This window comes from Thalassophryne amazonica, chromosome 4 (assembly GCF_902500255.1).
Source record: "Thalassophryne amazonica chromosome 4, fThaAma1.1, whole genome shotgun sequence".
In the NCBI taxonomy this organism is placed as follows: Eukaryota; Metazoa; Chordata; class Actinopteri; order Batrachoidiformes; family Batrachoididae; genus Thalassophryne; species Thalassophryne amazonica.
In genome coordinates, this window is record NC_047106.1 from 12,979,017 (window position 1) to 13,004,897 (window position 25,881).

Below are 25,881 nucleotides of genomic sequence, written 5' to 3' on the forward strand. Positions count from 1 at the left end.
ATATGGTATGTTTTTATTTTATGTTTAAGATCCTCGGAGTCACACAGTTCTCAATCTGCATGTACAAACTCCATACAGGTCAAATGAAAAATCAAGCCTGAAATGGCTTTTTTTTAAACTTACGTGACATATGTCACGGAGGTCCATGTCCAAACTCCTCCATGCTGTGTGAGACACGTTCACGTCCTGAGGCAGAGACCCCTCCCAATTTGGGGACAGGCCAGTAATTAAAAGAACAACTCACAGAAAAATGTTAGCCTTCAGAGATCAGGAACTGTTTTTTAAGAATGCATCAGATGTTTTTTTCTGTTTTGAAGATACATGGTGACCTACTGTATATTAGCATGCTAAAAATATGTGAAATATGACCTCTTTAAAAAATAACTGATTTTTTTATACATCGCCACCAACAAATGTTTCTTTTCTATTGCAGGGAACAAACCCACGTTCAGGAACTGGGGCCTGAATGAAAGAGGAACTACACACATTTTCAATGAGAGAACCAGAGCTGAGTTTATTATTGTTTTAATACCACAGCTTTTATTTATTCCTTATTTATTTTTCCAATTCTAACTTTGACATATTTCTATCACTTTGTTCGTTAACAATAGGGGTGGAGATAACAGTCTAAACAACAATCATAACTCAAGAACTAGTGTGTCAGAAGAACAATGACTCTGGGTCCTTACAAACAACTAGCAGGAACTAAGACTAGCTGGGCTGAGTTCCTGGAAATGGGTTAGTTTATTATTCAGCATCTATATCCTCCAGGAAAGCACCTTTCTTAATTACAAGTCTACTAATTAGAGCACATCAATCCTGAAAATGGCTCATGCAGCAGCATTTAAAAAGGTAGATTATAATTCCTTGACTGCATTCTTTTATCGAGTTCTCTCTACCACCACCACCACCTCCAGCGTCAACATGTATGAGTTTCATGTAAACTACCATCTTGTTCCATATGCCAGACATGGTTTCTTCTTGAAAATACATCTGAAAAAAAGGCTCATCTTATGTTCAGCATCTAGACCTTTACATGTCATATACATCTGAAACAGCAGGTGGTACCATAATGAGTGTGCCTCCCAGTGACCGGATCCTCTAAAATAGCTTACAGTTGCGCATGACTAAAGAGACACAGTGGTCATCCTGAAAAGAGAGTTTATCAAAAGTCAGATAAGTTAACCATTAACTTGGGCTCATAGTGAACATTGCATAAAACAACTCACAAGCAGTCAAGAAATACGGTGTGAGAGTGTAATGCTCATTGTTTGGGATTCTGTGGTTTGGCGCTTCCCAGCCACTGTACCAGTGGCTTCCAGTGGATTGTTTGCTGTTGTGACGCTCTTTACACGGTTGTATACGTTTCTTTTATTTCTGTTTAGCACTCTTCTGGTTGTTAAGTCTATCGACTCTGAATCTTATTTAACTACAGTCCTGTTGTGAATCGCTAGCATTGTCGCTAGACAATGCCAAGCCACATTCTGCACGTTACAACAGCGTGGCTTCGTAGTAAAAGAGTGCGGGTACTAGACTGGCCTGCCTGCAGTCCAGACCTGCCGTCCATTGAAAATGTGTGGTGCATTATGAAGCGCAAAATATAACAACAGAGACCCCGGACTGTTGAACAACTGAAGTCGTATGTCATGTTGTGTGGGCCGCCAGAAGAGGAGGTACTGCTGGCCCACCACCAGAGGGCGCCCTGCCTGAAGTGCGGGCTTCAGGCACGAGAGGGCGCTGCCGCCACGGACACAGCCAGGGGTGACAGCTGTCAAGAGATAATGAGTGACAGCTGTCACCCATCTACACTACATCATCTCACTCCATAAAGACCGGACGTCATATCCACCTCGTTGCCGAGATATCATCTACCTACGGAGGTAATACTCTCAGCTGTTGTTGTTCTAAAGAATACGTAATTTTCCAGGTTCGGTGGCGGAGGAAATTGTGTGGTTCCAGTTCTTCTCAGGACAGACGTCTTCTATCCTCGAGCCTGCCCACACGACACCTTTGTTAATTGATTTTTGCACCTATTCTGTAATCTGCTGTGTTGAGTTGTGCTATTCACAACAGTAAAATGTTCATATTTGACTTCCTCCATTGTCCGTTCATTTATGCCCCCTGTTGTGGGTCCGTGTCACTACACTTTCCCAACATGTCAAGCAAGAATGAGAAAAAATTCCACCTGCAAATCTTCAACAATTAGTGTCCTCAGTTCCCAAACGCTTATTGAGTGTTGTTAGAAGGAAAGGTGATGTAACACAGTGGTAAACATACCACTGTCCCAGCTTTTTTGAAACGTGCTGCAGGCATCCATTTCAAAATGAGCAAATACTTGCACAAAAACAATAAAGTTTATCAGTTTGAACATTAAATATCTTGTCTTTGTGGTGTATTCAACTGAATATAGGTTAGAGAGAATCATTGTATTCTGCTTTTATTTATATTTTACACAATGTCCCAACTTCATTGGAATTGGGGTGTATGTTACTATGCTTTTAACCCTTTAAAATTCATTTTATGACTTTAAAAGGGTAAAAAGCCACAAAGTCTGGGTCTTTTAGTGAAGCTTGGGTTAGTGGCCGGTGATCACCTCAGTATGCCTTCTGTTTTTCTTGTTGCTTAATTCTGTATTTGTTGTCTTTCTGATGCCGATTCTGTTCGAGCTGCAGCTCCATCCAGAGATGGGTGTACTGTCTGTTTCTTAAACCCTCCTGTCCAGTGAACTGGCAGAATTTCCTGTATATTCGTTTCTTAAATTGTTTTGTCAATTGTGTTGGTAGAATGGCCAAAGCAGAGGGTCACCCCTTTCATTCTGATCTGCTTGAGGTTTCTTCCTCAAATCATCAGAGGGAGTTTTTCCTTCCCACTGTCGCCTGTGTTCTTGCTCTGGGGGTTGGTAAGGTTAGACCTTACTTGTGTGAAGCACCTTGAGTCAACTTTGTTGTGATTTGGCGCTATACAAATGAAAATAAACTGAAATTGAAGAGGATGTGCTCAGCAGTCAGTAATGCCTACTGTGGTCTTAAATGTCACAGTGTGTCAGTACATGTCTGAAGAGAGACATGGGGAGGGGTATGTTTGCTCCCCCCCTTTCCCTGGGGCCCTTAGAGTCTGTTGAAATGCCCCTGAACAGAAGATAAAAATGTTATGGTTAAAAATGGTATTGGAAGACATAAATACATAATACATATAACAATGCACTAACTGATGACAATGTGATATTTGTACTAGGGTGGTCCCAAAAAAAAAAAACTTCAACTTTTTCAAGGTACGTCTTCATTTTTTGGTTCCTTTAGAGGTAAAACATAAATTGGCTGAAATTTCATGAGATTTAAAAATACGTGTGAGTCACATTTTGAGTTATGAACTGGATATATGAGTTCATTAGTGGCAGATTTTGTTACATCTGCCTCAGGTCACATTTTTATGGCGTTCAACTTCAACATGGACGACCCGTCATGCCAGTTGTCACAGCAGGTTCTGGATAACATTTCTGAATAACGTTGTTGCTGTCATTGATTTCACTGAGCAAGGAGTTGAACTTATTCATCTCATTACAATACTACTGCTTGTTTACGCTAATATACTCAACCATTGCTATTTCCATCCCAGCAGTGCTTAGAATTGTCGTATCGAAATAAAATTTTTGCACAAAACATTTTCTCATCAAGAAACAACAATTTTATCAGGAAGCACCTTCAGAAAGTCACATTCTTATTTTTGGCATAGTGCAGAGGACCACCCCAATGTGTACTTTTAAGGGGGAGGGGTTTTTTGTTTTGTTTGTTTTTCTTTAAAGGACACTCCTTTAAGCCAAATGAAGAGTTCCAAAACCTAAGCAATGACATCAGGCTAAAAACATTTGTTCATTTGAAGTTCGGGTTCCAAACACCTGAAGATGTAGGTGTAGGGAGGCGGGATTTCTGCAGGAGGTGGAGGGAAAGCAGGAAGAAGCCCACGCTGACTCCGCCCAGGATGACCACGCCTGAGAGTAGAGCGCTAGTGACTGCATTCATTGGCTGTGAGGTCTCACCTGGAGCTGCAGGACATAAACAGCAACAAATAGCAGAACCTTAAAGTGTAAAAGGCACCAGTGCAGTTCAGGAGGTTTCAGGACCACTTGTGTCTAAAAGCACCTGCAGGAACACCTCGTGGAACTGCTGGAACGACAATAATCAGAGGGTTTCTTGAGTATTTATATTGCAGCTTTTTGACAGCTGTGCCAATCAGATGATGACAATATTTCACAAAATGAAGACGGGATCACAAATCTGCAACCAGCCAGACCCTCCATCATCACCATCACCATCTTTTCTCATCATCATCACCACCATCAGCATCACCATCACCAGCATCATCACCACCATCAGCATAATAATCACCATCATCAGCATCACCACCATCAGCATAATAATCACCATCAGCATCATCAGCACAATCATCACCATCAGCATCCTTCCTCATCATCATCACCACCATCAGCATAATAATCACCATCATCAGCATCGCCACCATCAGCATAATAATCACCATCAGCATCATCAGCACAATCATCACCATCAGCATCCTTCCTCATCATCATCACCACCATCAGCATAATAATCACCATCATCATCATCACCACCATCAGCATAATAATCACCATCAGCATCATCAGCACAATCATCACCATCAGCATCCTTCCTCATCATCATCACCACCAGCAGCATAATAATCACCATCATCAGCATCACCACCATCAGCATAATAATCACCATCAGCATCATCAGCACAATCATCACCATCAGCATCCTTCCTCATCATCATCACCACCATCAGCACAATCATCACCATCAGCATCCTTCCTCATCATCATCACCACCAGCAGCATAATAATCACCATCATCAGCATCACCACCATCAGCATAATAATCACCATCAGCATCATCAGCACAATCATCACCATCAGCATCCTTCCTCATCATCATCACCACCATCAGCATAATAATCACCATCATCATCATCACCACCATCAGCACAATCATCACCATCAGCATCCTTCCTCATCATCATCACCACCATCAGCATAATCATCACCATCATCATCTTCACCACCATCAGCATAATAATCACCATCAGCATCATCAGCACAATCATCAGCATCCTTCCTCATCATCATCACCACCATCAGCATAATCATCACCATCATCATCATCACCACCATCAGCACAATCATCAGCATCCTTCCTCATCATCATCACCACCATCAGCATAATCATCACCATCATCATCTTCACCACCATCAGCATAATAATCACCATCAGCATCATCAGCACAATCATCACCATCAGCATCCTTCCTCATCATCATCACTACCAGCAGCATAATCATCACCATCAGCATCCTTCCTCATCATCATCACCACGATCAGCATAATCATCACCATGAGCGGCACCATCACAATCATCATCATCACCATCATCAGCATCCTTCCTCATCATCATCACCACCATCAGCATAATCATCACAATCACCAGCATCATCACCACCATCATCTCCATCACCATCATCAGCATCATCATCACCATCATCAGCATAATCATCACCATCATCAGCATCATCATCACCATCATCAGCATCATCATCAGCATCATCTCCATCACCAGCATCATTACCACCATCATCTCCATCACCATCATCAGCATAATCATCACCATCATCTCCATCACCAGCATCATTACCACCATCATCTCCATCACCATCATCAGCATAATTATCACCATCATCTCCATCACCAGCATCATTACCACCATCATCTCCATCACCATCATCAGCATAATCATCACCATCATCTCCATCACCAGCATCATTACCACCATCATCAGCATAATCATCTCATCACCATTATCACAATCACCACCATCACCAGCATCATCACCATCATCAGCATCACAATCATCAGCATCATCACCATCCGCATAATCATCACCATCAGGACCATCACCATCATCATAGTCACAATCACCACCATCATCTTCATCAACAGCATAATCATCACCATCATCACAATTACCACCATCCACAGCAGCATAATCAACCATCACTATCATCTCCATCATCGCAATCGCCACTATCATCAGCATTATCATCACCATTAGCAGCAGCATAATCATCACCATCATCACCACAATCACCATCATCTTCACCACAATCATCATTATCACCATCATCATTAGGGAAGGTGATGGTCTAGTGGTTAAGTGTTGGGCATGAGACAAGAAGATCCTCGGTTCAAATCCCAGCCTGACCGGAAAATCATTAAGGGCCCTTGAGCAAGGTCCTTAATCCCCTAGTGTGTGTACTGAGCACCTTTTATGGCAGCAGCCTGACATTGGGGTGAATGTGAGACATTACTGTAAAGTGCATTGAGCATCTGATGTAGATGGAAAAGCGCTATTACCATTTAAATGCAGTCCATTTACCATCATCACCATCACCACCATCATCACCATCATTAGCATCGTCATCATCACCATCATCATCATCACTGCACGTTGGGACAAGCATTTAACACACTTGCCTCCCGACAAGAAGGTCTTCTATGGTTCAAGGCCTTTCTCTGTGTGTGATCCAGCACACAGGTGCCTCGGTGCTGAGGACCCCAATGGCTGCAGAAGATCGTGGACATGCCCACATTTCACCCGGCTTCAGCACAAAGATGGTTATGTTCGAGATGTGGGGATGGACTGTTTGTCTGCCTGGGTGGTTGCCATCCAGAACATGGGGCATTTCTAAAATGCGGGGGATATGGAGACCTGTTGCACCAGCAGATGCTCCCAGACCTGACCTGATGTGCACCATCAGCTGTGTTTGCTAGCATGTCCTCTCTGGTGTCGCTGCTCACTCATTTGAGTTGTCGTCATTGTGATCAGATGTGAACTCAGGATATGATTCATCGTTCTAAAGCAGGTAAAAATAAAAAAAAACTCCTGATCAATACGATCTTCAGGAACGTGACCTCACCGACGTCTAGAATCAGTTATCTTGACATTCTGAACTATCTTGTTAACAAGCCGAGTGTTCAGTCTTGCCCTGATGAAGCTTACCAAATCAGCAACGGCGTGCAACCAGTTTGTCTTGAGCTGGGTAAACAATGTGCTTCATTTTGAGAACAAACATTGATAAGCATTGATAAGCATTGATAAGCAACACTTTTCTGCTTGAAGGTGTTTACAAAGTACAGTTCAGTGTTTTTGACCTATTGAGCCTCAATATGCTTCTTGGGTTCACTGTGTCTAACATACATACCAAGTTTGGTGACAATCAGGCAATTAGGAAAGAAGTTATTGTGTTCACAAGATTGCTACAAAATATGGTCCACTGACCTTGACCTGTGTGACCTTGACCTGAGTACACCTGAAATAATCTTGCTCACAAGTGAAATGATGTATATGACTGACTGACTGACCCACTGAATGACTGGCTGACTGACTGACTGCCTGGCTGACTGACTGACCCACTGACTGACCGGCTGGCTGACTGACTGATTGGCTGACTGGCTGGCTGACTGACTGACCCACTGACTGCCTGGCTGACTGACTGACCCACTGACTGACCGGCTGGCCTACTGACTGATTGGCTGACTGGCTGGCTGGCTGACTGACTGACTGACTGACTGACTGACTGACTGACTAGCTGGCTGACTGACTGACCCACTGACTGGCTGGCTGGCTGACTGACGGACCCACTGACTGACCGGCTGGCTGACTGACTGACCGACTGACTGACTAGCTGGCTGACTGACTGACCCTCTGATTGACCGGCTGGCTGGCTGACTGATTGGCTGACTGGCTGACTGACTGACCCACTGACTAGCTGGCTGACTGACTGACCCACTGACTGACTGGCGGACTGACTGACTGACTGACCCACTGACTAGCTGGCTGATTGACTGACCCTCTGACTGACCGGCTGGCTGACTGACTGATTGGCTGACTGACTGACCCACTGACTGACCGGCTGGCTGACTGACTGATTGGCTGACTGGCTGGCTGGCTGACTGACTGACTGACTGACTGACTAGCTGGCTGACTGACTGACCCACTGACTGGCTGGCTGTCTGACTGACTGACCCTCTGACTGACCGGCTGACTGATTGGCTGACTGGCTGACTGACTGACTCACTGACTGACTGGCTGGCTGACTGACTGACCCACTGACTGACTGACTGACTGACTGACCCACTGACTAGCTGGCTGACTGACTGACCCTCTGACTGACCGGCTGGCTGACTGACTGACCCACTGACTGACTGACTGACTGACTGACCCACTGACTAGCTGGCTGACTGACTGACCCTCTGACTGACCGGCTGGCTGACTGACTGACCCACTGACTGACTGGCTGACTGACTGACTGACTGACCCACTGACTGGCTGGCTGGCTGACTGACTGACCCTCTGACTGACCGGCTGACTGGCTGACTGATTGGCTGACTGGCTGACTGACTGACTGACTGACCCACTGACTGGCTGGCTGACTGACTGACCCACTGACTGACTGGCTGACTGACTGACTGACTGACTGACTGACTGACCCACTGACTAGCTGGCTGACTGACTGACCCACTGACTGACTGGCTGGCTGACTGACTGACCCACTAACTGACTGGCTGGCTGACTGCCCGCACATGGTGATGTTTAGCCCTCTGGCTGCACTGTGGTGAAAGTAAAAAGATGTGCTCCGCCCGCCGCCACAGTTCATTGTCACAAAGAAGCAAGCGTGTCGGTGTCAGGATGTGGTGTGTCTATAAATCAGCTGCATGATGTTTGGAGATGAACTGAGCAAAGTGGCGTATCTGCACGTGGCGCGGCGTCCTCCCTGGATGTCCAAGCTAGCCAGAGTTCTGGCCTTTTCCGGCTCAGCTGCTCGCTGTATTCTGAAAAATGTAAATGATTTTGTCCATTTGATGACTTTGCATGATGAGCTGTGGACGAGTCTCACGCTCCGTTAGCAGTGAAATCACATCGCTAAACATGCTGCTTCCAAATATTTTACCTCAAACATGTCAGTGGGCAAGGAACGCGGTCTATTCTGTGGGGTGGCATAAGGAGGCTTACCGAGTTGTGAGCTGTTGACAGGAGTTTCTTCTGAGGAAAACAAAGTGTTTATTAGAATCATTTTGACAGCTGATGTTAAACGGTTATGATGGCGGTTTGAGTGGCCGCGCGCACCGCTCCTGGTGATGATCGGTCCAGCTGAGATGATGGAGTTTCCAGATGCTGCAGGTGGGAATTCGTGACTCTCCTTTCCATCCCGCCGGCGTCGATGCCCACAGATCTGCCGATCACATGATCAGAGTTTCAAACGTTACTCCTCGGTCATGTGTCGCATCTTCAAACTCAGCATCATGAAGCATCTTTGAACAGATTAAGAAGCGAATAAAACTCATAGTCATTCTGACACCTGCTATGAAGCATTCAACACTTTCACCACAAACAGATATACTTCTCGAAGTCCAGAGGTCAGCAAAAATCTGATTTACAACGTATGTGCATATCCAATTTGAATCTGATCACATGTTGCAACAGTCAAAAAAATCACATCAAATCTGTTTTTACCTTCACCAATGAATTTGGAGGAGGTTATGTTTTCACACCTGTTTTTTTTGGGGGGGGGGGGGGGGGGTCTGTTTGATTGTTTGATTGTGAACAGCCTGGAGGCCACAGTTTTCACTGAAGATTCATATCCTGATAGGCAGAAAGTGATTAAATGTTCAAGGTCATAGGTCAAAGTCCGGAAAAATCTTGGAAAATTGGAAAAATCCCTGTCTTTAACATGGAACTAATTTTCAAAAATTCATACCTCTGTCAAAAAGATCAAATTTCTTTCACATTTGCAAGCATTATGTAGGCTGGTATCCTTTATCAATTGACAAAGTTCCTGATCCAAATTACAGGAACAGGAAATTTGTGGACATTTAAATTTAACATCAAAACCCCCATTTAATGTATATTTTACATTATATCTTAATCAAGCGTGTCCAGTCACTCTCATATGTGAATGTGAGGTGCAGACCGACACTCTCAATTTTGATCCAGATCTGATCCGGATTGTGGATTTTGTGGACATTTGAATTTAATATTGAAAAGTCCATTTGATGTACATTTTACATTATATCTCAATCAAAAGTGTCTCAATCACTCTCATTTATGACAATGAGGTACTAACTGGCACTATCAGTGAATAGTGTGATCTGTATCTGGCTGATATTGCGGATTTAAGGAATATTTGATATATCATCGAACAGCCCTTTTGATCTATATTTTGTATTACATTTTAGCTTATGAAAAATCACTTCTAACAGGACTTTGACCATGAAAATGTTTTCCAAGGTAAAAATTTGTGGAATTAGAAACTAGTGTTGACGAAGGTTTGCACTCTACGAGCGCGACACTCTGGTTTCCAAATGTGGAGGTTTAAAATAGTTCAACTCACATTTTTGCAAATCCATTTTGGTCTGAACTCTCAGGTCAGATTCCAGGTGTGTTTTGTTATGTCTATGATTTTTGATGCCACGTAAAGTTCACAGCCACTGCTGACCACTTTGCTCTCTATAACTCCCTGCTCTAGTCAGTTTTCACAATGTTCTGATAAAATTGCTCACTGCTTGCTCCAAAAAAGAAAAAAAAACATTCAACATGAGATGGACTTACAGGGATGTGCTGTCGAATGACAGCCATTGTTCAGCTAAATGAGCCAAGGGGAGGAGCGTGCACACACACACAAACACACATGCGCGCACACACAAAAGCCCAAACTAACCTATGAAATCACATAAAAAAGTCAAGGAAGACACAAATCTACCTATGTCATTGGTTGACATGGAGGCAGCATGTAGTTTACCCAGCATTCATCACTGCATAGCATCTTATAAAATACCCCAACAGATGTTACGTTATCATTTTAACGGAGTATTATTTATTGTAAATTTAGCCTATTATTCATTAAAAACACATCATTGTGGAATATATTGCGCATAACTGTTTCACCAGTTGGGAAACCCTGACAGAGAGAGGTTTGCTTCAAGGCTATAAGGTAATGAATCAGCTGCGTAACGCGCATGATGTGCATTTTTATGCACACTGTGCACAGTGTGCGTCACTGTGATAACATGAATTAGTTCAGACAAATTCACAGCCCCTGTATGTCCCGGGCCCCAGTGCGACAGCACATGCTGCCCTGTCTGTCTCTACGCCACTGCAGTGTGCCTTAAAAGTCATTATCAAAGGCAAATGATGTGGAACGATTGAGTAGCAAGGCAGCTGAAAGCAATCCGCCATGTGTCACGCGGGACCGACATTAGGCTTGCAGCATGTTTCAGGCTTAATAATACACAGATGCATTCTGGGTTAGTCATGGTTCTGACGCATGGTGTGAGTGGGTCCATTACCACTCCAATTTGCAAAAATAAAGTAAGATGGTGTTGACCCGCAAAACATGAATCAGGTGCAAATCATGAATTATCCCCAAACCATTAATTGCAAAATGTGAATGCTGAAAAAAATTCTATCACAACAAAGCTGCCTCAAGGCGCTTCACACGAGTAAGGTCTAACCTTACCACCTTGAGCAAACACACAGGAGACAGTGGTAAGGAAAAACTCCCTCTGATGATACTAAGGAAGAAACCTCAAGCAGACCAGACTCGGGTGTGACTCTCTGCTTGGACAATTCTAGCGAAAAAGGTTTACAGTATGCAAAACAACACAACAACAATTGATGAGACTCCATGCAAGCGTCCAGTCCACCGTCGGGGAGGGGTCACCAAATTCACTGAACACATCAGTGGTCTCCTGCTGGTTATATTACAGCACTCAGTTTGGAAAAATGTCATTGTGAAAAACTTTGGAGAATTTTTCATTGTTTAAATTTTCAATAGCGTCAAAGTTATAAGGTGTAGTGAGACAAAAATTTACTGCACAAACCAGTGGTCTCGTGCTGATTATACTACAGCACTCAGTTTGGAAAAATGTGCAAAAATTTAATTTTAGTTATTTTTTTAAATCATTAAAATAAGTAATAAAATGAGCAATACAATTCACTAATTCCATAAAATTTAATTTTTGCACATTATTCCAAACTGAGTGCTGTAATTAACGATTTGTGGATGATTCATGTTTTGGGGTCAACAGATGGAGTGAAAGATAAGGTGACACTTCAGTTTTTTCAAATATAACACTCTGTGTTTGCTCCTACTCTGCTCACATGCCTTGCTGTGTGATATGTCACTCCTATAGCAACCGATGTGGACAAGACCTAAAATAAGGATTTCCACATGGACACACAGATCAGATCTAGTCACTTATAATATGGACAGTCAATTAGTGAGATCAGATTTGAAATAGATATACAATAATTCTAATTTGAGCTGGCAGTCTGAACAGGGACTAACTCATCCCTTTTCAACATGTCTCCACAAATCAGAACACTACTGAACCTTAAAGTCATACTGCACCACTATCTTGGCACTATTTCTGACAACTTTCTGCACAGTTCTTCGAAGGCCTCATGTGATTATGACTCTGTCTTTAAAAAATTGACACTTCACTATCTAAATAACACCTGTTTAAACATCTTTATAATCGTCAGAACACTGCTGTAGCTCGAGGTCACAAGTGCTGTTTTTAACAACTTTTTCACTCAAAAGCCACAGGATTTTCTGTTACCACACTACATTTTAAAAATGGACACTACCCTATCCAAATCACTCCAGTTTTAAGCATCTCTGCACAGTTTAGAACATGACTGAAGCTCAAGGTCATACTGCTGTTTTTGACATTTTTGTATCATTTCCTAAAGGCCACAGCTGACTGTTGTTATCACTGTATCTTCAAAATGTCACTAGCCTACTTAAAGTGTTCCTGGTTGAGGGATTTTGAAGAAAATAGCGTGCAACTGAAGCTCGAGAACATACTGTAAATGCAGACAAAGCTGGAACACCCTAGTTTAAGTGAATAAAAGTCCCACCATGCATTGCTTCCACCTGTGGACCTAAAACAGGTGATTTCACTATTTGTTTCATGCACCTGCATATTGAACTGTGACGAATCGGATGCTTTACTTGGTGGCTGGAACAAATACGTGGTTGGATCTTTAATCAGTAAAGCTGGAGTTTTCTACCTCTAGTTTTTGTTTGTTTGTTTGTTTTTGTTTTTTTCTTTAGCTGAACTTTTTTTAGCTGAAATAACTCCAAGAGCTTCGGTTGATGTATCTTTGTGAAATAGATTGTGCTCATGCCATGTATACTCCAATTAAAATATAACAAAAACACTCCAATTAAATTTTAAAGTACATTCTGATAGAGTGATTTATTTGTGTTATATTAGGATACAACAAGTTGTCCTTAAGGTCAGGGACACCACTGTAAGTTGAACTTTGTCTGTCAGCCCATCTTATTTTAGGCAAAGGTTAATTTGTCAAATAAATAAACAGCTGAGACCTTGCTGCACATTTGAGCAGCTTTTGTTATCATGTAGCGGGAGATGTGAGCGTTTCAGGGCTTCTGGTACATTTCCTAATTGAAACCAAAAATTCTGAAAAAAGGCCTTTCTAAATGTCAGAAATGCAAGATTTTTTTTTGGCACACAGAGCTTTGACCTCCCAGTATAAATGTTTAAAAAAAATTTGATTTTGTTAGTTTTACAGTTGTTGCGGTTTAAGCAAGGCTTTGAACTGGTTTGTGGAATAAAAATGAAAAAATAAACTTTTGGAATTTTGCTAAGAACAAAAAAAACAAAACCAGAAAATGTATATTTTTTATGATCTGGTTCAAAGCCCTGGTTTTAAGATATGAAAGTTTACCAAAAAGACAGAATTTCTGCTGACAAACACAACTTACAGTTGTGAAGAGAAAGCAGTACAACACCTTTGCAATACGTGCATGTAGATTTTTTTCAAATTATTTTGAACATAAGTATCAAACAGTTTTTTTTAGTTTGATTGTAAATGAAGCAGTATTATTTGTACGACACCATAGTTCCATACTTACTGGAATGAGCATGATGCAGTCGTCCGCCCTGCAGAGCTTTGTGACGCAGTGCAGAAACACCGTCGACATCTTCTGGTGTCTGTGTTTAACAAAGCGAAAAACCTCGAAGGCAAACCGGCCCGTCTGACTGTTGCCATTCTCAAAAACGGTGGTCTGGGGGTCTTTGTGACAGCTGTTCCAAAAAAGCACAACAACTCTCACATCCATGCACATATGCAGACGCACACGCGGACGTCTGGATGTAGAGCTAAACGGTCATTAAGGGGAAAAAAATGTAGCATTCATGAGGACGAGATTGACAAGGAAACCTGAGCAGGTAATGGCTCCATTTTGTGGTTTATCAAGTCGTTATCTTGAGGGAACAAAAAAATAAGAAAATTTACCCGAAGAAAAGGTCGTAGCGCAGTTGGTCATTGGGATTCCCTGAGGGCGTTGTGTAACAGTAGTTCATCAAGATGTTCCACCTGCAGAGAGACAAAACTCTGGTGGGACAGGGGATAGAAATCTAACATGAGACAACACAGATCCGTCTCTCTGTGCCGCTGACAGACGCCTTCACCTCGCTCAATGACACAGTGGCATAATGAAAGTCTGCAAACAGCTGAATGTGGGCACGTGATGGTGGGAACGATGGTGCACGCCGTCAGCCTGTTTCTGCAGCCCGTATTTTACCGTTTGTCTAAGTTTGTGGCCTTCACGGCTGCAAAAACCCGGGTCTTCAGGTCAAGTCCAGCCATCGGAATGGAGAGAGGATGACTGAATGTGGAGTCCTACGAGGAAGGTGAAGAGAAAGGAATAAATAATAATAATAATGTTACAACACATAGTTATTTCTTAGAAAAAAGTCCCTTAAAACAACAACAATAATAATAATAATAATAATATAACACAATACAGACATAATAAATCAACAATAGGTAAAATAAAAAAAACTAAAAATTTCAAATTCCTGAATACCAAAAATTAAAAATTGATTTGATATGTATACCTTAAAGTGCTATAGAAATACAAGTTTTATTACCTCAGCCAACTATGTTTTCGCCCCTGTTTGTTTTTGTTTGTTTGTCTGTGAACAGCCTGAAACCCACAATTTTTCAAATATCATTATGAAATTTTTACCGAAGATTCATATCATAATTTTCAAGGTCATAGTTCAAAGTCAGGAAAAATCTTTGGAAAACCCTAACAAACACACTATTATTAATAATAACTATAAATATGGGCTTTATCCAGAATCAAATCACAAAAAGCCAGTAATAAAAAGTACAGTTTAAACTCTGGAAAATATGGCACCAAGAAAAACCTGCTCTGTGTGTGTGTGTGTGTGTGTGTGTGTGTGTGTGTGTGTGTGTGTGTGTGTGTGTGTGTGTGTGTGTGTGTGTGTGTGTGTGTGTGTGTGTGTGTGTAGTGAGCATCTTGCATGGCAGCAGCCTGACATTGGTGTGTGAGTGTGTTTGTGTGAATGGGTGAATGTGAGGCATAATTGTAAAGTGATTTGAGCATCTGATGCAGATGGAAAAGCGCTATATAAATTCAGTCGATTCATTTACCATTGTAATATTATTATTAAAAATAAATATTTAACCCTCTGGGGCCGACGCCCTCGTTTACGACGGCTAAGACCAAGTTTTACTAAATTATAAATAACTTTTTAATGATATGAGATAGAAACTTACTTTTTTGGGGGGAAGCTAACTCTGCAGACTTCTGAGCCAGCATCGGTCATCTTTGTACTCCTCATAGAAGCTGTGTGATGACGTGCGCAATGTGAGTGTCCAATTGGAATTGGTTCACTGTCACATGATTTTCCAAAATCCAATTGTAAGGCAGATTTACCTCACGTGAAAAGCCAAAGATCGTTTTCAGGAGTGATGTGTTACTAGTTGGCCCGTTTGAATAGCCCCCTGGGTGCTCCAATGAGTACATACTATTAGTACATACTCAGTGCGCCCTGCACCATTACGCACAGCAATCAGTGAAAGCAGGAGCAGACGGAGAGCCTCTGATGATAATCTCACGTGCTCAAACAAAGAGTGTGTAACTATCAGGATTGCTCCACGAGTTTGCATGTGAATGTTACTGGATAACTCGGTTGCCTTCTCTGCGTAAAGCACTGTTTACCATATCAATGGACAACTAAACGCATAGACCATTTTGTATATATTGTTCAAAATGTGCATTTGTGTTTATTGTTTGAACCTTTTTGTTGTACAGTCTTTCACACAAGACCTCAAATTACCTTTATAAAGTGTCAAAACAGTTGTTTATTATAGTTTGCTGTGTGTTTTAAATAAATGTGTGTGGAAAATTATTTTTCGCTTTATTTTTTCCTTGCCTATTTTTGATTGTAAACCTTTATTACACTTATAAAACACAACAAAAACATATATATTCTGAAAGCACAGGTTGTCCTGAAAAAAGAGACATAAAACTTGATTGTGGGATGCAGGGAGAGCTGTTAACAGCAATAATAAAACATTTATGCCAGGCGAGTGAACTGTTCAAAAAATGCCCTCGGACCCCAGAGGGTTAACTATAAACTGTATAAAATAAGTATATATGAACCTGGACTTGAAATTAATATAGATACTGAAGGAAATAACTTTTATATTTGTTTATCGGGTGCAGATCAAAATACAAACAGATAATACAGAGTAAGAATCAGAAAATGTAAAAAACTGTGACTCCCCCCCTCCACACACACACACACACACACACACACACACACACACACACACACACACACACACACACACACACACACACACACACACACACACACACACACACACACACACAATCTCTTGAGTCATATGCTTTCTCCTTTTGTTGCTGTAACTGTTTGATTTTATGTAGATTTCACAGTAGTTTATCTTTTCAGTTTATATAAATGTCACATTTTCACAGTCCACAAAATATTTTAATTTCTAAACTGTAGCTCACATTAATCAACTCTTCACTCTCCAAAATAACAGTAAACCATTGTTGATTTGATGTCTGCAGTCCTCACGTCATAACACAACTCTGTATTTGTGTCCGTCACGATGCACGTTGTCGGTGCAAAAACTCAGGGACTTAGACTTTGAAAGGCTGTGAATTCAATCCCCTGAACAGACAGCACTTGTCTCACCCTTATTGCCACCACTAAGGTGCCTTTGAGCAAGGTTTGTAATCCCTGGGTTGGTATCAGTGTGAAGCTGAGCATCTTATACAGCTGCTCCTGGCATCAGTGTGAATGTGACACATTACTGTAATGTGCTTAGAGCCTTTTTTTTTTTTTAAGCTGCCTTTTATGTTGGTCTGAAATGAAGGATAATATTTGACATTAGCAACAACAAAACACATTTTGAAAATAGATATTTTGTTGTGATGTGGCCTGGAAACACTGAATGTGTGAAATAGATGACATTTTGAGCAACAGCAAAACTAAGAAAAATTGCTCAGACCCATTTTTCATGTAGGAATATAAAAGTAAAATTACTCCTTGGTTGAATTTGGTTGGAAGCTAATTTCTCCTATCACATCTAAATTCACAGAATGAGTTGCCAGTAAATGACTGGGGGCCCTATCTTGGACACGTCATGAATTTGGGACATGTGTAAAACCTGTTCCAAACTCCATAAGTTGAACATAAAATTTGGCAACTGGAGTAAAATGGGTTGGATTTATCCTCTTCATTAGACATGAGCATGCTGTCAGCATAAAAAAAAAAAACATAAAATCAACCAGCCAGAGTGGCACCTGTCACTGCCTTTAAGACACAAATGCACCAAGTGCTTGCAGCACAGCAGAAATAGGGTGCACTCAGAAGTGACAGGTTTACTGGTGACGAATGAGATCAGCATGGACAGAGTGCATACGCACATGGAATAGGCCAAAAGGACATAATGCTGGATGTTTGTTACAATACTTGGATTAATACATACATGAATATAGTGTTATTTATCATCTATTGCTTCCGCTATGTCTGAAAAGTGTTCACTGACCACTGTGCATGGCTGTGCACATAAAGTGGTGTGTCAAGTGGCCTTTGAGATCTACCATGTACACAAATTGCTGAATGACTGGAAGTATTGAGACCTATCAACTGCAGCACTCTTTAAAGTAAGTTAAAAACTGTTAGTAAGTAAACTAGTCCTCAAGCCCTGCCCACTGCACCTGAAACAGACCAGTTCAGATTTATACTGAGGTCACACTGGTTTGAACGATTTTAAGGGGGAATCTGTGCCCTTCAGTAGAAGAATGTAAAAAGAGTTATTGTGATAAATTGTGACACACAGTGCGTCATGTAAATGAAACATTTAGTAGATATAACCACAAAAAACTAATTGTTGAGTGGATTTTATCTTTAAACACCATATTTTATATGAAAGGAAAGAAAAGCTCTTTCAAACAAATTAATGAAGTGTTTTTTACTCAAAAGCTGAAACTGTGTTTACATTTTTTTTAAAAAAATAGTGTGACTTGAAGAAATGAAAAGCGATTCAAAGCTCATGAATCAGTTTTAATTTTGCACCTCAAAACTCAAAGCCTTCTGTGTGTGTGTGTGTGTGAGAGAGAGAGAGCGAGAGAGAGATGCTTTGTACTCACATTGAATAAGATCATATTCAACGTGCTCACAAATGTTCCGTTTCCGTCCTTGACAGACACAGCAGCAGAGGAGCTGTGAAAAGATGCATCTTATTTATTACATTGTTCTTTTATGTCCTTTGAAAGGTGCGACACTTGTACGTAGACGGCTGCAGCACATCTTCGAGTTACACTTTAGAGTAATAAATTCATGCGCGGGAATTAGCATTAATCAAAAAATGATGCACCGTGCAAAGCCAGCACAGTTTAAGGAACACAACAAATGAAGCTCTTAATTAACAAATGCATCTCAATTTAACTGCAGAGGAAGAAATCCAGCGGGTAATTTGTGAAAGGTCAAGTCCTCGTGTGGAATCTGAGCAACTTACGATGCAAGCTGTGAGTTATTGACCAGGTACTCCAGCGGGTAGCTGCAGCTGAATTTGTACAACAAACCCGGCAGGTAGCTGATTATGGTCGGTGGGTCGGGGGTGTCGATGTAACCTGAGATCGTCCCGATTTGGACCAGAGACAGGTTCCCGTAGGCATTGGCCCCGTAGGCTGTGCTGACCTGGAGAGAGAAGCACCTTGTATGAATCAGCGAGCCGCCACTTTGCTATGTCTCAAATCAATAAAGTGCTTATTGCCCCCACCGAGAAGGTTACGCCTTCACCCGTGACAGTTTGCTGCATTGTTAACATGACGACTCACAAAGTAATGAATCGATTTTCACAGCACCTGGTGAGAACATTGAGTCTGGTCTGGAAGTTCTCTATTTATTTTTGCACATTGCCAAACAGTGTTTTGTGCCTTGTCGGGGTAAATCACTAACAAGTGCACTCCTACTATAATATTGTGGCGGTTTTATATCACCTAATAACAGGATAGGAGCAAAGTCTAATTTAGTGGGTCATGTTGTGTAAATTCGAGTTCGATTAACTCTTGTCCAATTGCACAAAAAGCTGTTCAGCTAACAGGGGCCCTCCATTAGACTGTCACAATCAGACAAGTGTACGTTTGCAGTGAAATTCTTTTTTTTTTTTTCACATTGTACACAGAACTCAACTCTATTGTATTTCTAAATAAATACATTAAAATTTTATTTTATTTTTTAATGAAACATATATTTGCATACCCATGAATCCACTGGCCTTTCTTCTGTAATGTTGGAGACATATATCCCACAAAAAAACCCAAAAACAAATAAATAAAATAAAATTACTAGAAAAAAATGGCCTTTCAACTATCACAAAACTAACAAAATTTACTATCTACTGAAAGACAAGCATTGCTGCAAATTTACAGCTCATTTTAATGAAATGAACATATTTATCTGGGGGGAATTCCATAAAGAATATTTTATTTTCCTTTTAACGGTGTCTGCAGAAGGAAGCATGCGCATGAGATTTTAATGGAAGTTACCTTTGACTTTGTGTCATGCGCGTACATGTGGCATGTATGCTAACATCCGTAAGATGGTTACAACACAGCATTTTTACATTGGATTAGTGCTTATTTCTCCATACCATTTTCAAATTATACAAGAAACATATTAAATTTATACAGAAATTAGCCATTTTGGAGTGTTTCCCATCATCTTGGGTAATTTTGTTTGAGCAAGTATCGGCCTGACATCATCATGCATCTCTACTCTGATTGGGTGTCACCGTGTGCTTCCCAGCATCCCACCCGGACATTGACAGAAGCCCCCATGTGATCTATGACATTGCTGTAGTCGCTATCTTAGACTGTATGGGTCACTACCGTAAGTAGTTCAAGAACAACTTGTTATTAGAACTTTTTTACCTTCAGGAGATCTATTTTTATTTTTTTCACAGACAACGCAAATTTTGATCATATTGGCAATGTCATCTTGTGATTCCCCTATTTAAAGTCTAATAGATAAAATGATAGTGGTGCCAAAGAAAATTATTTTTATGACTTAAATCTTAAAAAAAAAAAAAACATAAGCCGTATGTACACTTGGAGACATATTGTTGTGTCCCTATGAAACCACTGTCCTGGTAGCACAGCTCAAAGAGATGTTTGGCCTTAATGTTTTATATTTATGAACATTATGCAACACCAATCACTGAGTGTAGCGACGGGGACATAAACTCAATTCAGCAATTCAGTGAGCCTCCCAGCCAAATGCTTCACCAAAACCTTCAACATTTTAAGCCACATTTAACAGCTCATTTGAGACTACTAACATCTACTGGCAAAATCATGTATAGCCCACATCCTATGATATTATAAGATAAGAGATAAGATAAGACTTTATTGATCTCACAGTGGAGAAATTCACGTCTGTTGTGTGTTGGGGGGTGTGGCTGGACATTTTGGTGTTCTTTTCTTTTCTTTGCTCTCCAGGTGGTATGAAAACTGATTAGTCTGTGGAGAAGGTGCTGGCTGAAGAGTCCTTCACCCTCATCAACGTTATGTGCAGTACCTGTGGATGGTGCTCACATGCAACCTTAAAGACTTTCAGAATTTAGATGAGATAAGGTGACATTAGTGCTGGGATTTGTAAACAAGTTGTTATTGCACATGATTTGTGGACGTATTATCACATGTGGTTATTTCACAGTGTTATTGTACAGTCTGACAGCAGCAGGGAAGAACAACCTGCGGTATCGTTCCTTCTTGCACTGAGGGTGCCTCAGTCTGTCACTGAATGAGCTACTCAGCTCCACTACAGTCCAGTGTAGAGGGTGAGAGGAGTTGTCATGATGGATTCGAACTTGGCTAACACTTGGCTAGTATCTATTCTAGATGTACACACACATTTCATCATTGCAGACCAGTAACTTTTTAATATTAACTGAGAATTAGATTCTTATAATTCATGCTCATTTGTTTACCAGCTGTTGTGGGACAAGTTGTTGTTGTCAAGCTGCAGTGTGTCTGAGTTGTGTAATTGTAATTCCTTTGAATAGCTCTTGAGTATATTATCTTATTCGTGGCTTTCACACCTCATACGCAACGCTCTGCAGAGGTGTGAACTAATAATTGCTGTTGACCAACAGAGCATGAATACTAAGTCGGTACTTCACAGTCTTAAAATCATGATTTCTTCAAACAAAAGTATGTTTGTCATACAAATTTTGACCCTTCTGTGCAGCTTTTCAGTTTTTTCAGCTGGCACTGGAAATCAGAACTTTTGACAGGTGAGTCACACGTTTGTAAATTACCTTTGTCTAAACTTTATTTCAATGAAAATTACAAATAAAATGCAAACTCAGTGTATCAAATTCACAGTAATAAAAGGTACTTCAAGTCTCTTTTTTGAAGATGAAATATAAATCGCATAAATATAAAGCCAAATGTATAGTTGTCCAGGTTGTTTACCAGCAGGCTGTTGCCGCAAGCCTCCAGGGTGCTGAGACTGATGCTGAACAGAACTGCTGTGGGGAAAGTGTTGTTGTTAATGAAGCCGTGACAATGTGCGTCGCCGTGGTGACCGTTCAGGGCCAGGTCGGCATCTGTGTAGCCGGAGAAAAGCACGGGGCAGAAGTTGAGCTTCAAGGTGATTGTCTGGACCCCACAGTACACATTAATGTCCCGGTCTCCTGAACAAACAGAGAAGTTTGATGAGATGAAAAGAAAAGCTGCTGGGAATAATTGTATTCACCCCACCCGGTTTTCTGTTCTCTACATGACCACTGATTCCATCCTACTGGATTTCACCTGGTAATGCAGATGTTAAAATCAAAATTCCAAATCTGAGATGATGAACAAGATGACAAACATTACCTCAGAAATGAATAAACTTTAAATATGTGATAACATGAAACTTTAAAGGCAGCTATAAAGGTAAAAGTAAGTCATGCTTGGATAAAAATATCCAAAATACAAAAATGAATTGGTTATGTTCACTATAAATTCAATAATTTTGCAAAGTAAATAGGCATTCATAGATTTAATAAGCCAAAAGCAAATTATGAGAAGCTAGTGAGTCATGCTAGCTTACTTGGTGACTAACTACAGCACTGTAGTTAACATAGGCTACCATAGTCCCAGATAGTATGCTCAAGTTTGAAAAGTTCAGTGTTTTTTAATTTCAAAGTATTTTGTGATTTCCAACCATTACTTGATGACTTTCACTTTAAAATTTAATATTTTCTATTCATATATTTCCTACATATACAGTTAGCTAGTAGTAATCAGGCTGAATGAGCTAAAAACAAATTATAAGATAATGTGTCATGCTAGCTTACTTGGTAGCTACCTAGGGCACTGCAGTTAGCATAAGCTAGCACAGTCCCACATAGTATGCTCAAGTTTCAAAAGTTCAGAGTATTACTAAATTCAGGGTATTTTGTGATTTTCAACCATTACTTAGTGACTTTCGCAAACAATTCAGTACTTTTATGAAGTAAATAACCATTCATATATTTCCTGTATGTGCAGTTAGTTACTAGTAATCAGGCTGAATGAGCCAAAAGCAAACATGCTAGTTTACTTGGTGGCAAATATTGGCTCACCGAACCAGTCCCCAATAGATGTTTGGAGCATTTTTAATTTGAGGTATTTCAAGATTTGCAAGAATAATCCAGTGATATTCATTAACAATTCAATAATACTGAGACATAAACAAGCATCCATACATTTACTGTATTCACAGCTAGATAGTAATAAATTGGCTTAATGACAACATCCCACTAGTCTGAAGGTTCACTAGTCCGAAGGTTTAGGTCAATAAATTAATATACTTTGATGCCAAGTTTCAGTAGGCTGCACTACTAGCTGTATACTTACATGTGCTTTTCATTTCAATTAAAAAGATTATTTGAAATGAGAGAGTGAATGTTACTATAATTAAAAATGTCACTTTGTTTTTAACTTCACTGGTTATAAAGATGCACCGTACAATGTAATTGTCATACACAATATTCCATAATTAAGATTGTGGCATTTAATTGGTGAGGTTGGTAACGGGGGTTGGTAAGGTTAGACCTTACTTGTAAGGTTAGGCCTTACTTCTGTGAGGCGCCTTGAGGCAACTTTGTTGTGATTTGGCACTATATAAATGAAAATAAATTGAAATTGAAATTAATTCAAATAGCAAATATCCAACCTTCACGGATGACTGTGAATTGCGATTTTTGACTTAATTTGGAGTAAATACACACATAGACTACTGAACCTCCAGACTACTGAACCTTTGGACTAGTGAACCTTGAGCCAAAAGCAAGTTATAAGAAGCTAAAGAGTCATGCTAGTTTGCCTGTTGACCAACTAGGCAAGGCTATAGTCAGCCTATATTAGCTAATACTTGCTTCATTGCCAATTTTTAAGCTTGATAATCTGGTATTATTTACCTATTACTATTGTCAAGCAATATTTTAGAAAAGTACATTTTCATCAAAATAAAGCAAAAGCAGGTACTTCTATGTATACATGAAAATGTTTTAATAAGAAGTTTTATAGATTACTAAAAACATGAACAAATTTGTACTAAATTCCTCCACACAAGCACATATTGCATATTGCAAATTAACATACGCTTATTACTTATTTACAAAAAATATGATGTATCACTGTTAAAAAAAATTAAACTCATTATATGCTACAAGTTAAAATTACTGATTAAAATCACTGGTGTTTATTTTTATTCAAGTTTGTTTAAATTTCATTCCAAATTTGTGGTATCTTAATCAAAAATACCATTTTGTGTACATGCATATAAAATATTCAGTTAAATGTGCGTAATTTCAAACATTATATTACACTAAAGCTCTCTTTCTGTTACCCATTTTTGTGAATATTATTTTTCAGAATTAAAACAGCTGCTAATTTTAGTAGATTGACATATTAATAACAGTTTAACATAAATACAAAGCTCAAGCTGTCCAACACAGAGGTTCAAAAATAAATAAAACTTTACTTCAGTGTAACAGTCTACACCACTGACTGAACCAGCTGTTCCTTTCTTTCTTTCTTTCTTTCTTTCTTTCTTTCTTTCTTTCTTTCTTTCTTTCCCATCTGCCATCTGAGTGGAAAAAAGCTTATTTTTGTGAAAGAACAGCTAATTTTCGTCACATATTGTCTGTAGGATCCTCACCAGGAAACCTGCTGTGGTAGTTGGCGTCACAGTTGTATCCATTAAACTGTGCCTGGACCGTCGCCCCGTTACTCAGCACCACAAAGATTAAGCACATTCTGGTCATCTCGGCTCCTGAGAGATGTTTGCCTGCTATCATCTTCAGAAGGTCAACTTTGCATTAACCACATTCCTTGGTGCAGGACGCGGATGTTACAAGAAGTATCAATTTCAAAATTAGATGTTCAAAACACAACTGGCTGCCTCGTTTGTTCCCTTCAAAGCAAACTCCGACCTCTGTCCGAGTAGAACACCACCTTCACCTCGGTCTCCTAATCCTGTCTTATCCCTCACACCTCAGTCGCTCATATTGGCCCAGAACTCCTTTTAAGCTAAGGCCAACCTCTCTCTCAAACCAGTCCAACTCCCACCAACACCCGTTTGGGTTTGTCTGCTGGTTTGTGAGGACACAAAAATTTTGTGTGTTGCATGAAGCACCAAAACCCATCTTTGCGTAGCATTGATGGAGAAGATAGGAGGACTCATTATCCAGGGCCAAACATGGGAACTCCATCAGATTTCAATGGCTCAGACAAATCTATTGACAGCACTCAGAAACTTGAGCAGGCGGCGCTCTGAGAGTTCCCACTCGTCTCGCCTCGGTCTGATCTTCTTCTGTCCACTCACACAAACAGTGGGCCTCAGTGGGGGAGGACCACGCCGAGAATTAAGCTGTCATCGGTTTGTTCGGCGGCATACATTCACACGAACAGAAAAGTCAGCTCACGGTCTGATGCAGCGCTGTGTGTGTGTGTGTGTGTGTGTGTGTGTGTGTGTGTGTGTGTGTGTGTGTGTGTGTGTGTGTGTGTGTGTGTGTGTGTGTGTGTGTGTGTGTGTGATTGTAATGCATGAGGCATCACTTAGAGTATTCCGTGGTGTGCACAGCAGCATGTGTTCAGTGTTGCAGAAAGCAAAGTAGAATCTCAATCTGGAGTCTGTTTCACTATCGTCTTGTTTCTCTCCCTTGAGAGACTTTTACCGCAGTCCATCGAAGAAGTTATAACAAAGCACATGTTAAAATGTCTGATCTCACATCAGAAAAAATAGACTTTAAGCAAACTGGCTTTTGAAGTGATTCATGTCAGGATCACAGAGCAGGTGGCTCGGTGGGACAGGAGTTTGACTTCCAGTATACGAGTAAAGTTGTATGTGATTCATGCTACTTGTCATCTCCA

General features: G+C 40.6%; 1 protein-coding gene across 1 annotated transcript; it reads right to left on the reverse strand.

Moving 5' to 3' along the window:
* Positions 1-3,855: 3,855 nt before the first annotated feature.
* LOC117509102 (zona pellucida-like domain-containing protein 1) lies at positions 3,856-24,831 on the reverse strand. Its single transcript, XM_034168889.1, has 10 exons — positions 24,668-24,831; positions 21,952-22,172; positions 18,990-19,171; positions 18,622-18,694; positions 14,704-14,801; positions 14,415-14,495; positions 14,032-14,203; positions 9,216-9,321; positions 9,102-9,131; positions 3,856-4,042 (listed from the first exon to the last, which is right to left on the reverse strand). The coding sequence occupies exons 1-10, from the start codon at positions 24,804-24,806 to the stop codon at positions 3,870-3,872; spliced, it is 1,275 nt and encodes a 424-aa protein (XP_034024780.1). The 5' UTR covers positions 24,807-24,831; the 3' UTR covers positions 3,856-3,869.
* Positions 24,832-25,881: the final 1,050 nt, after the last annotated feature.